This window comes from Protopterus annectens, chromosome 12.part0 (genome assembly GCF_019279795.1).
Source record: "Protopterus annectens isolate FY-2018-M chromosome 12.part0, PAN1.0, whole genome shotgun sequence".
Taxonomy (NCBI): Eukaryota; Metazoa; Chordata; order Ceratodontiformes; family Protopteridae; genus Protopterus; species Protopterus annectens.
In genome coordinates this window covers 1,496,795,924-1,496,815,345 of record NC_056746.1, presented here as the reverse complement: position 1 = coordinate 1,496,815,345, position 19,422 = coordinate 1,496,795,924, and the positions used below count along the sequence as shown (strand labels likewise).

Genomic DNA, 19,422 nt, shown 5'->3' with positions numbered 1-19,422 from the left:
AGGTCTGTCTGTAACTGGAAAGGACCAATTCTTTGTTGGCCAATTTCGGCTAAATCAAGGAGGCTGAACCTGTAAGAAATCCTTCACCGTTTGCATAGATTTTGCCTTATCCTCCATCTTCTTTAATACCTCTTCTGCCTCAACTCCAAATAACACATCCAGCTGCAAAGGTGCATCCAATAATTTTGCTTTAACATGATCTGGTAACGTATGTTCTTTTAACCAAGCATGTCTTCTAATGACAGAGCCTGTAACTGCTGCTCTACAGGAGGCCTCTAAAGAATCAAAACCACATTGCAAAGTATGTTTTCCCACTTGTTCAGCTGCATGCAATAAATCCTGCATTTCTTTAAAATTAGGAGGATCTGAATCTGGAAGCATTTTTTGTTTCAACCGAGACATCAAAAATTGCTGATATTTTAGCATGTGAAACTGGCAATTTAAGGCTCTCATTGCTAAAGTTGCAGAATGATATACTTTCTTTCCCCCATCTGTCTAATGCTCTGGAATCTCTGTCAGAGGGAACTGGGTTTTTTGCTGATGAGGCCTTAATCCCTTTGGGTCCCTGAGAAATAGTTTCAGGGTCAGCAACAGGGCTTTTATACAGAAATTTGTGAGAGTCAGGGACTCTGTAATATCTATCAGGTTTAACTGGGGCTGGAGGTAAGGAGTCAGGATTTAAGCTGGATTCAGTATACACATCATCCACAATATCTAACACTGGTGGAATAGCAAGGGGTCTGTGTTGAGGTAATAAAAGGAAGTCTCTGAGCCTTTTCTTGGATTCTGAGTAATCCTGGCCTTCCCAATGGAAATGCTCCCTCATGGTATGCAAGGTTTCCCCAAAGGAGTAGTCCTCAGGCGGAGAGGCTGATGGAATAGATTCCTCAGCATCAGAATCCTCATAAGGGGGTAAATAATATCCTAGGTCTGAGGATGAATCTGAAGAAATGGACACCTGGTCGGATGATTCATAGTCTGCATCCTGTCTGGGCCTTTTATCAGGTGGGGGGTGGGACCCCCTGATCAGGGTGATTAGGTCTTCGGCCATTTTGAGCCTTTGTTTCTTAGGCATGGAGGCCTGTCCTGGAGAATGCTGTATTTGTTTCTTTGTTTTTAAGGGAGGCTTAGACTTAGCAGAGGGTTTAATGCTTAACTGAGTAGGTCTGAAAACACCCTATGAAACTGTGGATTACTCAGCTACTTCGGTTCCCTCTGAAGGGTTAGTTTCAGTAGGCTGAAAAACTTGTGCGTCCGAAGGCCCAGCCAGCTCTGTGTGGGAGTCGGAGGTGGCCTGTGGTTCTGCAGAAGCGGTCGTTAGGGGCTCCGAAGGTGCCTCGCTGAAAACCGGAGAACCGGTGACCGGCCTAGAAGAGGCCTCGTGGTCAGTTTTGGGCCTCGGATGCCTGTCCTTGTCTTTGCGCTTTTTATGTATTCCGGTCGTCAGAAGTTCCGACGGCATGGTGTAATTGAATTTTCTGCCAAAATAATGTCGGGCAAAATCAAACCAACATTTAATAGTGCGCTTGTTAAACCTAGCACAAAACCGACAACCAGTGACGTTGTGGTCTGGGCCTAGGCATGGGATACAATAGGAATGGAAATCCTTATGAGGTATTTGCTTCCCACAAGAAATACAGTTATTAACTTTTACTGACATCGGTCTGAGGCAAGAAAACGTTTCCCCAACGGGGTACTTAGCTTTGTAGAAGACTTCAGTTCTGGATTCGGGTCCGGCAGTTGTGAACTGCTTTTGCTTCGGGCACCACGTGGCAAGAAAGACTGAAGAAAATGGCGTCGGCTGCATCTTATATACCCCTGTCGCACGGACGTCAAGGAGGAGGCAACAGCAACTGACGCCGGACCAAGACTTTGGAACTCAGGCCGACTGGGGAACCGCCTGATGGCAGGATAACCCAAGTGTAATGACTGCAGCAGTGTAACACGATGAACATCTGCTTTTCATGTAACACAGCCTCAAGAACGTTCACAAGACTAATCATTTAGGTGGCAATCAGAAGAACTGACATGCAAATACTTACAAGCAGTAAGCCCCCCACTACCACCACAACCGCCACCATCATCATCGTCTAAGTACTGATATACTTGTTGTATCCTAAAATATTTGTAAGGTAATAATCATTTTTATGACAGCTCCCAAGAACTGGAAAAAAGAAACATGCAAGTAGTAATGCTCACCCAGTACCATTATCATTTATCTTAAGTAGGTATAGCTGATGACATGCTTGCTGTCTTTAATTAACCTGTTTTCTATAGTAATTGTATGTGTGTTTTATTTCTATTTTAATATGCATCTTGCATTCATGAAGTTTTGCTTTTGTGCACTGGATCATCAGGCTTTTACCCCTTATGTCAACAAATGCATGGCAGACATTTCTAGTCTACTTGTATTTATGTGCGAACGTAACTTGATTTGTGGCTTAGTGTGGCTATTTTCTGTTACTAAGGTGACTGTCTTTTGCTTCCTGTCTCTTACTAAATTGTTTCATTTTCTTTTTCTGGAGTTTATGTTTCTACTTCCTACAGGATTACCTTTCGTCTTACTGGATATTTTTATGGTCCTTAATCATGTAATGCACTTATGTTTGTTAGTGTGTTTAATTTGTGTCACAATCCTGATTCTCATTTGTTCTCTTTCTTATTTATTATTACTTTTTATGCAGAATTAGCAATGTACTTGAGTTGAGAATGTACAGGTATTTTGGATCTGATGTTTCGCCATTTTACTTTTTTTTTTTTTTGTAATATTTCTGTGTTTGTCGGTTTTCCCCCTACAAAATGGTGGCAGCTTGCTGGATTTGGAAGTCTGTACGTTTGTAGGGACCCTGTGCATCGTTGTAGAATACGGCATATGACTATCTATACTCCCAGAAAGCAAATAAACTGTAGGTATAGATAAAAGCGCTGCAGTAACTTGTCACTTCAGTGGAGTTGAAAAAAATGCTGCTATATCTTTTACATACCACAAAGATTCAAGCTGCTCTAAATGGGAGTGGCCTCTGCCAGTGTAAGTGAATACTTTGCCAGAGAGCTTATAAAATATATTCACTATTTTCTTATTAAAACCTGTGCATAACATTTCCTTTTTGTTTAATTTCCCTACTAAGGGTATATTCAAAATTTGAGACCTCTTCAGCAGATGCAATATTCTGATTTACTTGATATCACATACATTCTACAGGTGCACAGAGATGGGAAACATTACTGCTCTTATGTCTCTCATACAGCACCATTACATAGCCGGCCAGAAAGCATACAGTTTCTAGAACAGCCTGCACTTCAGTCATTTGTGAAAGGTTTTTCATTATCTGATTTTAGGAGAGTATAATAACAGTCAGGGGTATGCAGGCTGACAGCGGACCTTTGTTAGGCTTCAGTTGTGCAAGCAATGCATTTCACAGACCATTCATTCAAACCTTTTCATAAAGATTTCTCTATCTACCATTGCAAGACAAGGCAAGGAGCATTACCTGGAACTCACAGAGATCAAGACATAAAGATCTGTATTTTTCTCCAGTATTTATAAAACTAAACAAAAAAAAAATAATGCACCTTACCAGAAATACAAAATTTGTCCTGCTTGCTAGCCAGTGAAATTCCTGTGCACTGTTCTTCTTTTCCACATTCAGATTTGACCTATGAACAGTTAAAAAAAATAAATAAGTATGACTCTGTTTTAAAAATCCCACAGGCTAATGGAATATAAAAAGTACCATCCTGGATAATTGAATTTATGCTTTACATACTCCTCGACTCAAAGACGTATACCACTACAAAATCAATAAATCACTCGCACACTGCCAGTAAAACTTATTTTAGAAGCCTTTTTCTTTTTTCCCTTGCATCCACTATAATTTTCTACCTAATTGCAACATTTTGAAATATGCAACAAAACTTTTTATCTTCAAGTAACGTAAAGTGCTCCATATTCGGGATCTCACTGGCAACGACACCACAACAAATTATGCCCCACATCACACTGAATGCATATTTATCTGAAAAACAAGTGACATAGTTGTGGAAATGTATTATGTTCACTGTGAAGGTCAGACAGATTCTGTAGCAGATGATCTCATGGTAGCGCTCATCTGAACTCTGCACTGACCATTATTTGTAGGACACCTGGTGCAGACTACAAAGTATAATAATATAAACAGCACACAGTGGTACACACCACAAATCAGCAGCAAGAAGGTGACAGTGTCACTGAGCAGTCCATAACAGCCTGTTAATTTCTGTAAAACAGTGACACTGTACAATCCATGAGTCTGATATCTATAATGCATTATCACTATACAATCCATTACACTTGAACATTTCAACACACTGTCACTGTACAATCCATAACAGCCTGATAATTTCTATAACAGTTTCACCGTACAATCCACAAGAGCCTAATTTCTATAACACAGTGTCACTGTACAATCTGCAACAGCCTGATAATATCTATAATATGATGTCAATGTACAATAGAACATCATGATAATATCTATAATACAGTGTCACTGTACAATTCATAACATCCTGGTCATTTCTATAACACTGTTTCACTGTACAATCCATAACAGCCTGATAATTTCAACAACCGAGAGACGCTGTACAATCCATAACAGTCTGAAATTTTCAGCAACACAGTGTCACTCTACAATTCATAACAGTCAGAAAATTTCAGCAAGAGAATGTCACTGTACAGTCCGTAACAGCCTGATAAATTCAGCAATAGAGTGAAACTGTACAGTCTATAACAGTTTGATAAATTCTATAACACACTGTCACTGTACAACGTAACAGCCTGATAATTTCTATAACACAGTTTCACCGTACAATCTGTAACAACCTGATAACTATAATATGGTGTCAATATACAATCTATAATATGGTGTCAATGTACAATCCATAATATCCTGATAATATCTACAATACAGTCTCACTGTAAAATCCATAACATCCTGATAATTTCTATAACACAGTGTCACTGTACAATCCATAACATCCCGGTCATTTCTATAACACAGTGTCACTGTACAATCTGTAACTGCCTGACAATTTCTACAACACAGTGTTACTGTACAATCTGTAACAGCCTGACAATTTCTATAACAGTGTTGCTGTACAATCCATAACATCCTGATCATTTCTATAACACAGTGTCACTGTACAATCTGTAACAGCTTGACAATTTCTATAACACAGTGTCACTGTACAATCCTTAACAACTTGACAATTTCTACAACAGTGCACTGACTAAGTCCATTCTTCCGAGAAAGCCTGCCTTAAAATTTTTTGCACAGTACTTTATTACTACAACCAGACAACGTTTTCATGAATGAAAAGGAACATATTTCTAAATCCACCCAGAAAAACTCAATTAATGTGATGAAGCTATGGGAGGTGGTTAACAAAAAAAGTAGAAAATCATTTTACCCTGCCAGAGTAAAACAAACGCGGAACATAGTTTAGTTATAATAGTAAGGAATATAAAAGGAGAGCCATGAGTCAATACACTGTAAAAAAGAAGGGATTCAAGGTGGATACCAGACCACCTGAATCCCTGTATTTAAGGTTTTGCAATAATTGTAGCTACAAGCATAACAGAAAGAAAAAGACTTACCAAGGACTAAATCAAGCTAGTAGAATCTGTGCTGGAAAATGGCATTTTCTTAGAATGTGCAAAAGTAAAAGCAACTGTTTGAAAAAGAATCTCTATGCTGCTGAAGAGAAATGTGAAAATAGATGGTTGGTATGTACTGTGTTTACTCCTACTCTTGCTTACTTTTTTTTTAATTGTCCCACTGTTCTTACTCCTACTCTTGCTCTACTTTTTTTATATTGTCCCACCGTTCTTACTCCTACTCTTGCTCTACTTTTTTTTTTTAATTGTCCCACTGTTCTTACTCCTACTCTTGCTCTACTTTTTTTTTTTAATTGTCCCACTGTTCTTACTCCTACTCTTGCTCTACTTTTTTTTTTTAATTGTCCCACTGTTCTTACTCCTACTCTTGCTCTACTTTTTTTTTTTATTGTCCCACTGTTGTTACTCCTACTCTTGCTCTACTTTTTTTTTATTGTCCCACCGTTCTTACATTCAACAATTAACACCTCTTATCCCCCTATCCTACTTTAACTCTGCTAACATTTCATGTAAAACTGTAATGTCAATCCTATGTTATTTCACACTGCAACAAATCTAACAGGAATATGCACCAATAGAGTTTCCTTATTTTAATTGATTTATGTGTGTGTAATTTTACCTTTTGCTTTTTTGACTGCATTTGCACTGCAATTGTGGATTTTTTGTTATGTTGTGCAATACCATCATTCTTCAATAGTATTACATAAATGTAAATGCATTTTTTCTATTATATTGTTGTTTATGGAGCTTTTCTCCCTGGGACTCCAATGAAAATGGGCTCTTATTGGCCCAATGGACTATCCCGGTAAACAAACTGTAAAATAAAATAAAAAAAATAAAAACATAATACTGAAGTAAAAAATTTAACATTTTTGAAGTTTGAAAATGCATCTGAAACACAGAAACAGACACATTAGCAGATCACTGGGAAAAGTATTGATATTACTAGAGAGAGTTCTTCTTTCGGCTTTAGGGGTCACCACAGCGGAACTCCAGTCAGCTAATGATTGGCAGTAGATTTTTATTGTGCTGAGGTGCCAGGTCGACACCCACCCTTCAACGAAGGCATGCCCATTCTACGCATGTCTTTCAAATGCACTCGACCGCGGGGAGGACATGCAGACTCCACACAGAAGGCGCTCCAGCAAAGAATCGAACGGGAGAACCTCTTGCTGTGAGACAACAATGCTACCGTTGCACCACAATACCTGTGCAGAGTCTAAAATCTTTTCAGAAAATACATTAAAAGCCTTGGGACCACCTGGCAATGCAGATATATCTGTGTACACATGGTTAACCTGCTATGGCCACTGGGTGACACTATTAGGTCTGAAACTGCTGGCATGTCAATACAAATCTACAAAATTCAGCCTCTTTTTTCAAATAACTCCACTTAAAGATATTAATTTAATCATATTTTGAACCAAGTGGATTGTGACAATCTAGGAAAAGTAAACAGCAAAGACCACATATACTCAACTTCAATGACATTGTTAGAGACAGATCAAATACTGTAAAGATTCATAGGAATGTTATGCTATATAACTATGCTGATTTATTCACAGACATAGGAAATTTGCAGTATAAATATGTCAATGTCCGTGGTGTGACAGGCAGCACACTTGCCTTTGGTGTTGAAAGAACAGAAGGCTGTGGGTTCTATTCTTACTCCAGGTGACTGGACTGCTGGCACTGAAGTGTAGCAGTAGGTGCCACTGTACTGTAGTGTGTGTCATCTTTCAGATGAGACATTTAACCAAGCCCCATATGCATGCATAGCTGACAACACAAGAGGATGTAAAAGATCCCACTCTGCTTACTAAAAAGACTGGAGGTTCTTTTGTTTACATAATCCATAAGTATTTACACAATCAAATAATTATTTACATTCCTACTTCTTCACATTATATATACAATTCCCAATTACTTAAAATACACACACACACACATACACACACACACAGACACTCACACACACACACACACACTTTATAAATCGCATCTATTTTGATCCCCACTACAGTTTCCACAACCAAAACCTTATTTTTTCAACATCATTGCTAAGGCCCATCTTTCACTGAATATGATCGCCTTAACCCTCAGATTCCAAATCAACCATAACATAGCAAACATTTTTTTATCAAGATTTTCAAACTCATTCTTACTTTTGTTTCTACATTAACCAAATTCAATCATATCCATATTTAAATTATGTATGTCTTTAAAGTCACTCGCATATTTATTTTCTATAATCTTTCTCCATAACATTTTTGATCTACTGGATTCCAAAAAGACATGTTCATAAGTTTCAAATTCCCCACAATACAAACATACTCTATCGTTATAGTTTTATATGGCATATTTGCCTTAACTGGTAATTTTTGTACACATATATATATATATATATATATATATATATATATATATATATATATATTATAGTAAATCTTGACTTTCTGTACATCTTTTGCATCTTTTCATTCTTGCAATTATGGCATTTCTTTCTTCAATATTTAATTTCTTCCAAGGATATATCCTATAATATTTCTCCATACTCTTTTTATACCATTGTTTTCTCTTGTTATCGATTTCATTCACATTTATTTTCCATTTCTTTATTACAGCAAACCTTTCTTTTTCTTAAGCTAGAAAAAATTCAACCAGTCTGTTTTATATTTTAAACTTAACATTCTCATTAATAACGAAACTTCATTCACCTTTAAGCTTTTCATTATTATGTACAGGTTTAAAGATGGCATATACACTATAGGGTTTATTAACTTTAAACCACCTTCTTTCACATACAATACCCCTCTTTTCACAGGGTTCAATCTTGATGACCAAATGAAAGAAAATGTTATGTTATACACATCTTTCTCTAGGTTTAAAGGAAGACTATAAACACCAACTAAATAAGCTAACTTTGCTAACAGCAGAGTTTATTAAATAGACTTTCTTTTTAAATGAAAGCCTAAAAGACTTCCAAACAACACACATATATTTCCACTATTTTTTCTTTAATATAGAATTTACAACTTCTTGTTTCCCAAAGTTTATCTCAAGAATTTTAATTCTATCCTTATTAAAGTTTATTTCACTAATCTTTCCCTCAAAACCTAAACCTTGACTTTTGTGTTTATTCAATACAAACCCAATAACCTGAATAATTTCTTCCATTTGTTTTATCACTATAGCCATGCTTGCTTCATTCTTTGTTATAATAATAATATCATCTGCATAATTTAACAAAATGGTACTGTTATTCCTTCATTCGAAGTATATCTCATAATATCCATCTTCTTGTTGATATACACAGATATTGCATTCATTACTAATATGAATAATATACCACTCAATGGGCAACATTGTCTAATGCCCATTTCCATCTTAATATCTTAGCTCAACCATCCATTTGGCATAATCTTTACTATGCTATACTTATATGCTGACATGCACACATTCTTAAGCCTCTTACTTATATTATATTATATACATAAAAAAATCCCATAATAATGAGTGATGAATTGAATCAAATGCTTTGCATAATCTTCTACCATTAATTTTGCCTGAACATTTCTATCTTCTATATAATCTAATGTTACCCTAAATATTAACAATAAATCTTGAACATTTTTCCCTTTTATGCCAAATAAACATTCATTTACAACATAAACTACTTTTTCTTCCATCCTTTTTATGTAATATTTTCATAAAATGTTATAATCTGTATTATTTAACACAATTCATCTCCAAGTCTGTATTTCTTCCTTCTCCCCTTTTTCCATATAAACCTAATAACACCGCTACATAAGTTCTTAATACCTGAAACCTTTTTCTAGCTATTCATTTCATACCTTTATAAAAAAATATCTTGCTCTATAGTCATATTTTTATATATTTTACATTCTATTCTGTCAGGTCCTGCTGCAGAATTTAAATTCATTACTTGTATCGCCTGTTCTAAATCCTCGATACTTACATCTTTTTCTAAATCCTTATTCTCCATGTCAAAAAAAGTTCCATTCTTTCTATGTCTTTGTTCTATGCTCTTTAAACAATGTCTTAATATATTCTTTTACTACATTCATAATCTCCTCTTGTGTATTATGCATTTTACCCAAGAAATCTTTCTCACTCATTACACTATTTTTCTCTTTATTTTACTTAAATATTGTACAATTTCCTCTTTTTCTTCCTTTCAGGAAATATCTTTGTGCAATACGTGTTCTATTCTTTTCTTATTGGAATCATATCATTTCTGTTCCTAAATAAAAAAAAAAAACTTTCATCTTTCTTTCTAAACATTCATTTCAATGTTTAAATTTTTATATGTTATTTTTCCATGTACAACTTCTTTCTCCCATGTTACATAACATTTTCTATATTTCTGTTTAAAATGTAACCACCATTCATACCAATCTTTATAAAATTCTTTCATTTCTACATGATCTTGCCATAATACCATAGCTTTTTTTCTCCCTTTAACCAACCACTTCACTTCATTTATTCTTTTTATACCTTTCCCTATTTTTATATAATCATTTCCCTTTATCATAATCCAAATTGCCCTGAGGTCAGAAAAAGCCTGTTAACAACACTCCTTGATTAACTATTACTAAACTTTCTGGCAATAAAAAATAATCTAATTCTGTTCTTTTTTCCTCTCTTTTATACATCCAAATCTCTAGATTCCATATTTTTAATTGTCCTTATTTTATAATTTCCTTTACTAGTTTAACATCATAAGTCTTGTTATTTTGCTGTGTTAAATTGCAATTAAAATCTCCTACTACAATTATCTCCATGTTAACTGCTACATATTGTATCTATGTATGTATGTATTTATTTATTTATTGATATTTGTTTACCTGGAAAGTCCACTGGGCCAGACTAGCCCATTTTCAGTGGAGGCCTGGGGATAAAAGCTCCAGGGAACATACATAGAGTACAAAACAAAAACAAGCTTTAGGGAACATACAAAGCATACAAACCATAACAAAATCAAAACATACTTCACATAAGAAGTATCTTAAAAAACAGTGAAATTACAAAAGATATATAAACTTATTGGAAAAACAAAAAGAAAAATGTCATAGTATAAAATATTACTCAATAAAGAAATCTAGTAAATCATACAATGCATTGTATTGTCTTTCTAAACATCTCCTCCCTCTCTTTTTATTACATATGCATATATTGCAATAATTCACATAACATGTTCTCTCCATCTTACATCAACGATAGTAAATCTACCTGTTACAACAATGGTGATGTCTAATACTTTAATTATATCTTTATATAAGAATCCCTGAGCATGTCTCTTTCCCCTAAATTCCACATCACATTTTCCCCACCATACTCCAGTTTGAATTCTTTCTGACCTTGACAAAAATCTAATGTCTTCTAGTATAATAACATCACTTTCTAGTTTTTTTACACCATTCCAGAATTCCTATCCTTCTTTCCAACTTCTTAAAACTATTAACATTTAATGACAAAACTTTACACATTACTCCAATTTATATATTATGTATTCAGCCTTTCCCTTTCTTTTTTCTTTTCTTTTTCTCACTTGTTTAACAATTGAATTTTTCTTAGGTTTAACTAGGTTTCACTTAATGTCATCATTTTCACTTAAATCAGACTCTTCTTCTTCAATATCCTCTAAATGTATGCCCTCCTTCACTGTTTCTTTTTGCATCATTTGTACTCCATCAGTAATGCTACTTTTTTTCTTTTTCTTCTACTTCTGATTTTTCTGTAACTTTCTTCTTTTTACCTTATTCTTCTACTTCCTCGGTTATATCAAACACTACTTCATTTTCTTCTTCACATTCTTCCCAAAATATCCTATTGTTTTACATTTATAACATATTGGTTCGCTGTTTTTTTAATCGTGTCCTATTGACTCCACATGAAAATCATAAATCTGTTTTTCCACACAAAAAAAACACATTTTTGGCTGTCCCCAACATTTCACCCAGCCTCTATCAACTTTGACATTAATAACACTTGGAATATGTACAATGCTATCATTTTCCAGTTTCAATATCACATTGCAGTCCCATGCCCCAGTCCATAAACCTCTATCGTCATATACTTCTGATAAATTCAAAACATCATCACATAAATATAATAAATGCTTTTTTACAGTCTCTTTTTCCACTTCAGTTCTTAATTGAATATTAATTTTTTCGTTGTTTACTTACAAGAAGGCTTAAATGCATATAAGTTCCATGGTGCACAGTTTTTCTTTTTTTCCTCTTCTTCAATAAATCTTTCCATTATCTGCCCAGTCTCGAAAATAATGTCACAAAAAGTTTCCTTCTTAATATGGATAAACGTTTCTTACCTTATTAGTTTTAATTCCAAGCATCTTAACTTCATCCCATACCTTATATCTGTCCATTTCTGTTTCTTCCTTCTGTTCAATCTAAACTTTAAACACTCCCTTTATCTTCAGACTTATTTCATTCCCTTCTTTCTTGCCATACATCCCTTCTTTGACCGTTTCAGGATACAATTTTTTTCACCCTTCATACCTTCACACTGCTGCATTTCTTTGTTCAGTATCTTCTCCATCATCTCTCCTTAAGACATGTCCTTGCCATCTTCTGGCTCGCTTTCATTGACCACATCCAATAATATATCATCCTGCAGCCCTGCCACATGAAGGGTTGTAACAACATAACCTGGTGTTGCAACTCTGGATTTGAACAATTTCGGGTGGAACATTTCTTCTGAATCAAGCTCTGCTGCTTCAATACTGCTTTGAAAAGGTTTGACTGCCTTTTCCCCCCATCTCTGACCCACCACATTCAACTACTAACTTTTCCTGCAACTCTGACTCCTTTTCAGAATGATTCAACTTATCTGCTGTTTGAATAACAGCACCAAGAACTCTGTCTCCCTTGCTATCTTTTTTTCGACCTCCATTTTTACTTTACTTACCTTCCTGCTTCTCTAAGCTGCCTTCACACCTGGAATGGAAGCAATCAGCAGAATGCACCACACAAAAATGCGTCTCTCTAAGGAGAAGAGTAGGGGAAGTACCCTGATACTCTGGCCAAAAATCCCTATTTTTAAGTACACCACCTTGGGGCTCCTGTCCAAACAGACCACTAGTTTAGAGGGACCAATCTGCCAAAGGACAGCTAGAGAGATAGATTAACATAAAATAAATGAAAACAATGCAAGAAAATTAAAAACTGATGCAGTGCAAGAGATTCATGCTCCCAGAAAAGCACTTGCGACACTCAGAAGTAAAGCTAAAAAAGAAGACAATGGAAATCTTCGACTTCAGTAAAAGTAATAAAAGCCAACAGAATGAGTGAATAGGAAGGTCACTGAAATAAAGAAAAGTATGATTACAATGTGTACTTACATGCAAGGTTTGAGGAAAGTGATTAAACCAGAACATTACCATTTGATTACAGCTATAAGAGTGGTCTCACGGATGTCAAATGCTAGGACTGCCAAGATGGTTGCTGACTGAGCAGCATAATGATTAGAGCTGACAGGATGGTAAATAGGCCACTAAAAGTTAACAGTTTAGGTAAAGCTGGGTTACTGACTAGTTAGTAAATTTTCTAGATGCCAGCAAAGAATAAAGTGAAAATCGAGCAGAAAAGAATAGATGAAACAGCTCTGGCTGGTAAAATCTTGCGGCTGTTCAACAAAAAAGTAGTTCAAGTTTTAGCTTTAGGGCAGTGGATGACTTCCAGTAATTTAGAGAAAAAATAAATCAAATGCACTCAAATGTGTTTAAAATAAAAAGAGAAAAAGGCTAGGGAAGAAAGCAAAAGCTTTAACCTGTTACTGAGATGAGTTGATAAAACTGCAGAAATCAAAGTCAAAGTAAACTTTACTGTCATACAGATCAACAAAGAGGAAAATGTGCGTGTCACTGCACAAAATTTCGATACTCGGGCTAGTACCATAAGAATTATAGTTTACAGAAGGAAGATTAATAATAATTTAAAATACTGAAATAGAAATCAAAAATAAAACAAGATACTAAAAATAAACACAATACAAGTGTAAAGTGAGCTATATAGATAACAATGACATATTGCACATGAATAATGTTTGTTTACCCATTTAACAGGTTATGCTATGGGTTTGTTGTTCAGCAGTCTGATAGCATGTGGGAAGCTGTTATGGAATCTGGATGTCCCGCATCTAATGCTTCTGTAGCACTTCCTTGTTGGCAGGAGTTTGAACAGTCCATAGGCTGGATGATGTATATCACTCAGTAGTTTTCGGACTCTGCCATAGCATCTGTTTGAATATATGTCCTGTAGGGACTGAAGGTTGGAGCCAGTGATTTTTGTGGCTTGTTTAATGATCTTATCCAGGGCCTTCCGATCGGCTTGAGAGCAATTTCCATACCAGACAATGATGATGTTTGTCAGTTCACTCTCAATTGTGGCTCTGTAGAAGGTAAGTAGAACCCTGTGGGGGGAGGTAAGTTCTACGAAGTCTCCTAAGGAAGTGGAGACATTTTTGGGCTCTCATTATAAGGTAGTAAATGTTTGTGGCCCAACTGAGGTCTTGCGAGATATGTATCCCTAGGAATTTGGTGCTATTAACTCTCTCCACTGTGGCACCATTGATGACGGTAGGGGTGCATGGCTTATTTATCTTCCTAATATCAATGATGATTTCCTTGGTTTTCCCAACATTTAGTGTTAAGTTGTTGCCAGTGCACGAATGAACAAGTTGGGTCCCCTCCTCTCTGTAGGCTCCCTCATCTTCCTTCTTGATAAGGCTGATTACTGTGGTGTCATCTGCAAATTTGATGATTCTGTTTGAATGATGCTTAGCTGTGCAGTCATGTGTTAGAACTGTGAAAAGAAATGGACTAAGTACACAACTTTGTGAAACCCCTGTCTTTAGGGTGATGCTGTTTGAGTGATTTTTTCCAGCTCAAACTATTTGTGGTCTTTCAGTCAGGAAGTCGAGGATCCAGTTGCATATTTTGTTTTCTATGTCTAGATTACTCAGCTTAGACAGCAGTTGTTGTGGAATTACTGTATTGAAGGCAGAGCTGAAGTCTAAGAACAGCATACGTACATAACAGTCCTTATTTTCCAGGTGGTCCAAGGTGTGATACAGTGTTAAGGCTATGGCATCCGCATTAGAACGATTTAGCCAGTATGCAAAATGAAAAGGATCAAATGTAGCAGGTAGGCAAGATGTTATGTGATCCTTGACCATTTTTTCGAAACACTTCATCACTACTTGAGGTAAGTGCAATTGGCCGATAATCATTTAATGTGCTGGAGATGGTTTCTTGGGCAGAGGGATAATGTTGGTGGTCTTGAAGCATTTGGGCACTTTTTCCTGGCTGAGAAATATATTGAAAATGTCTGTGAAGACTGGTGTGAGCTGATCAGCACAGTTTTTAAGTAGCCTCCCTGGGATCATATCCGGACAAGATGCTTTGCCTGGGTGAACCCTATGCAGGTTCCTGCGTACCTCTTCCAAGTTGAGGCATAGTGACGTGCCATCTGCGTTGGTCAGTAGTCTCTTTGGTATGGTTCTATATGATTCCTCAAATCTACTGAAGTAGATATTTAGCTTGTTTAAAAAGTCTGGGTTATCATCACAACGTGTGGATGGTGGCTTATAGTCTGTGATGTTTTGGATCCCTCTCCACAGCTGCTTGGGATCTTTCTGGTCAGTGAGGTGTCTCTGTATTTTCAGACTGTAGGCCTGTTTTGCTACTCTCATACCTTTGTTCAAGTTGGCCCTGGCCTTTTTCAAAGCATCTCTGTCTCCAGCCTTAAAGGCAGAATTGCGTACTCTCAGTAATTCGTATACCTCACTGGTGAGCAAGGGTTTTTGGTTGGCTCTGATGATTACATCTTTCAGGGTGGTGACATCTTGAACACATTTTGTGATGTATTCCACAACCATTTCAGTATACTCATCCAAATGAATGCATTGATTTGTGGTGGCAGCTTCTTTAAATAGATTCCACTCAGTGCATTTAAAGCAGTCTTGCACAGCTGAGACAGCTGAATTAGAATCAGAAGACAGAATCAGAGTGAAATGGAGGAAAGACTGGGATTACACCAGGCTTCTCAAGCAATTAATCAGGAAAGGACTGAATAGTGCGTTCTGAGTGAAATGTTTAAGGAACATGATAATTAACATTTACAGCAGAAATGGAAAGCAGTTATGAATACAGATCTTCCTCAGCAGCCTTAGTGCTTGAATACACTAAACATAACTGTGCAAAGTTTATTTATTTAAGGGTTGCTAGTGTACTTTTTCTTAAAACTAACAATAAAGTTTTTCATGTATGGGATGGGAACAGATATAAGATATGGACAGAAAGCAATTTGTCTAAGTAAGAATACAATCTCTAATATGTACTTGCATCTTGGTTAACTCGAACTTTAGAATGTAAAGCCTATGGGAGTTGCTGAGGATTTGCAGCAGTTGCCCCTGTATGGATGTGTAAATTCCCTTTATGTAAAGTTAACATAGTTTCATGTGTTTGCTGTAAGTTGAAAGCAATTGGAGGTTAAAATAGTACTTTGTGGTTTCTTTTATAAGTATTTTTATTGAAGCAGAACATCTGAGAAAAGTTCAATATGAGCAGAAGAAACTGCAAACAATATCAGGCTGCCAAAGATTGATGTGTTTATGTAGGTTGCAACTTGGCAGCACATTCAGAAGAACTATCATTTATAATATGTGTAGTAGCTTTTTATCAGAGTGGCTGCTTTGTCAATATTAACACGACTTTGCAGGTATACATACATAAAGAAAGACTACCTCCTTGAGTTAGTGGTAGCTCGGTGGATGTAAAAGATCCCATGGCACCTATTGAAAAGGGAAGGGGAAGTTCACTGATATCCTGGCCAAATTTCCAATAGTAGAATAAATTCCACCTCAGGTGTCCCCTGAAAAGATGGTACTAGCCTAGTGAGACTATCCTGCTCAACAAAGGATAAATAAATATAAATAAAATAAAATAAACACGTGTAGGTATAAACAGCAATGTGGAAGGAAATACATTTGGACTGAAATGAATGTGAGAAATTGACAAAAAAGGATTTCAGGATGAGCTATCTGGGACAAAGGAAAAGGGAAGCAATAATACTGATTGCAAGAGTAATAGAACAGGGGAAAAGACAACAATGGTAGATTTGTGGTAGTAAGGTAACCTAAATAAACTAGCAACTTGTTACAATAGCATTGCCCGCTTTGCCACCAATAACCCTTTCAGAACACATCACTGCCACAACCTACAACTCCTAGGCTGGCTTGAGCTTCAAAACTGTCTTATGATCTCACAACTTACTATTGCCCACAAGATACTTTACCATCCTGAAAACACGTACCTTATAACAAGATCTTCTTCTAAACTCATGACCAAATCTGTAAAATCCCACAACTTAGCTGGAGACTCTCTGTTTGCTAATACTGTAGGTAGGACATGGAATCTACTACCCACAGATATCACTCTAACCTCCTCCTTACCACTCTTTAAACAAAAAATCAAGCAGTACTTCCAAAACCACTGGCTTTGTTCATGCAGGACTCCTGACTAACCTTCAGCACTTCTCCTACTCAACCTTAACTTTCTTTCATTAAATAATACCTATACTTACTATACTATACTACACTTACTATTTTCTTTGTCCTCCCCTACTCAACCTTAACTTCACTCTTTGACTAATATCTATAGTTACTTTTTTCTTTTTCTCTTGCCCTGCTGTTCTCCTCTTATCCTCTGACTCACTCCTACTTTCTCTCCACCACCCTCTCAACTATCTCCCTAACTTGTCACTTTACTTGACTACTGTTTTCTCACTCTTTCCCTCTCTTGTATTTCTACATTAATTCCTTCACATCTCCTGCTTTACATCTCTCTCTTTGACATTTTTCTAAAACTTATAGCTAATCTTGAGCTTTTTAATATCCACTTTTAATGACCTAGTACAATTTTTACATTTTTGCTTCTAGTGCCTTAGGTTTTTTTTTTTTTGTGTTGTACTTATTACTAAATGTATATTGTTAGTATGCTTAAATTTTGTGTGGAGCTTTTCTCCCCGGGCCTCTACTGAAAATGGACATGTATCCAGCTAGACTAGCCCGGTTAACAAATGGAAAATAAAATAAAATAAAATAAAATAAAATTGTCAGGTGAGAAGGATTACACTGGCATGTATTCAACCTAAAACTACCATCATGGTGCTTAGGAAAATTTAAGAATAAATAATAAGCTTTTGGCATGGAATACTATTTTATGGGCATGGGGACTAGAATCGGAGTGAGGATTTGTCAGCTGGATCTATAAGGGAAAATGTAACAAAGAGGGTAGATTTCTGAAAAAGTATAATAAGGTGAATTTAGTACCAGTAATTCAAACAGAATTTACATATTAATCTCCAAGATACAATAATGGGGCTAAATTGGGTTGAAATTATATTTCACAGCCGCATTTGAACTTAACTAAAAGTTTTGAGAGCCATCAAATTATTGTATCATAGGTACATAGGTAAGTACTAGGCCAGCTGGCCTTTCAGGCCATTTTAATCCTTGCCAGTTTCCACTTTTGTGTTCGAAATAACCTATCACATTTGGTTATAGATTGGCCTTACCCGCCTCATGTTCAATAATTATACATTACTCCTAATGAGCATAACTTGGATCATGATCATGATATGAAGACATCCTGTAATTGCCGAAAGTGCTCATCATGATGATCTTCAATAAAGATCTGAAAAAGGAACTTTCATCACTGTGGAGTTTTCTTTTAACCTAGAGCTATTCATTAAAAATTCAAAATCTGGTCATTGTCTTTCATCCAAACTGACAGTTTGGCATATCCTACTTATAGTGGGTGTTTGTGTGTTTCTGTGTGTAGATATATATATATAGCTTCACTTTGCAATCCCAAAATACTGAAATATTGAAATTCAGTATCTCGAGACTGTAAAGCCAAACACTGAAAAATTCGAAACCTTAAAAGCGCAAATTTCAAAATTGCGACTGCCAACATACCCACTCCACACACAAGCACACATACATCTTCATCCCTACACTACAAACCAACAAAACACACACAAACACAACAAAACAAACACACGCATGGACCCTACATATAAGCAGGGGGGAAACCTACCTGCACCATCACCACACCCCCGCTACTTATAAATACTAACTCTGAGGTCGCACTAAAAACACAAACACACAAAAACCACCACTACACATTCTACACTTTCCTTGCACAAACACACATCACATACTTACAAATACTACCACTCTCAACACTTACACACTCACAATCTTACCTACCTTCCCTAACCCACAATTTAAAACTCCAAACACATTCACACACACTAAAATCCCTGCTAAAACATCACTTACCTGAATCTCCAGCTACATCCACATACCACACGGCACATCACGAACACAGGGAATCCCATGGCAAGTATGCACCTCCACAACCATGGATTCAACATTTTCACATTCGGCATTCCCGCTTTCGGTATTCTGCACTTCCGCGCAAGTGCAATCTCGACACTTCGGTCTTGAGCTACTGAATTTCGATATTTCAGTAGTTCCAGATATATAGATATAAATATATATAATATATATATATATATATATATACATATAAATATATATATATATATACATATATATATATATATATATATACATATATATAGACATATATACATACATATATATATATAAATATATATATATATATAGATATATATATATATATACATATGTATATA

The 19,422-nt window shown here is 36.0% G+C and overlaps 1 protein-coding gene across 2 annotated transcripts in view; it reads right to left on the bottom strand.

Moving 5' to 3' along the window:
* Positions 1-19,422, bottom strand: part of STXBP4 (syntaxin binding protein 4) — a 1,994,403-nt gene that overhangs the window by 1,120,858 nt on the left and 854,123 nt on the right. For both annotated transcript variants that reach the window (XM_044090468.1, XM_044090469.1), the window contains exon 7: positions 3,579-3,657. In XM_044090468.1, the coding sequence (XP_043946403.1) occupies positions 3,579-3,657 (79 nt within the window). The remainder of the gene's footprint in view (positions 1-3,578; positions 3,658-19,422) is intronic.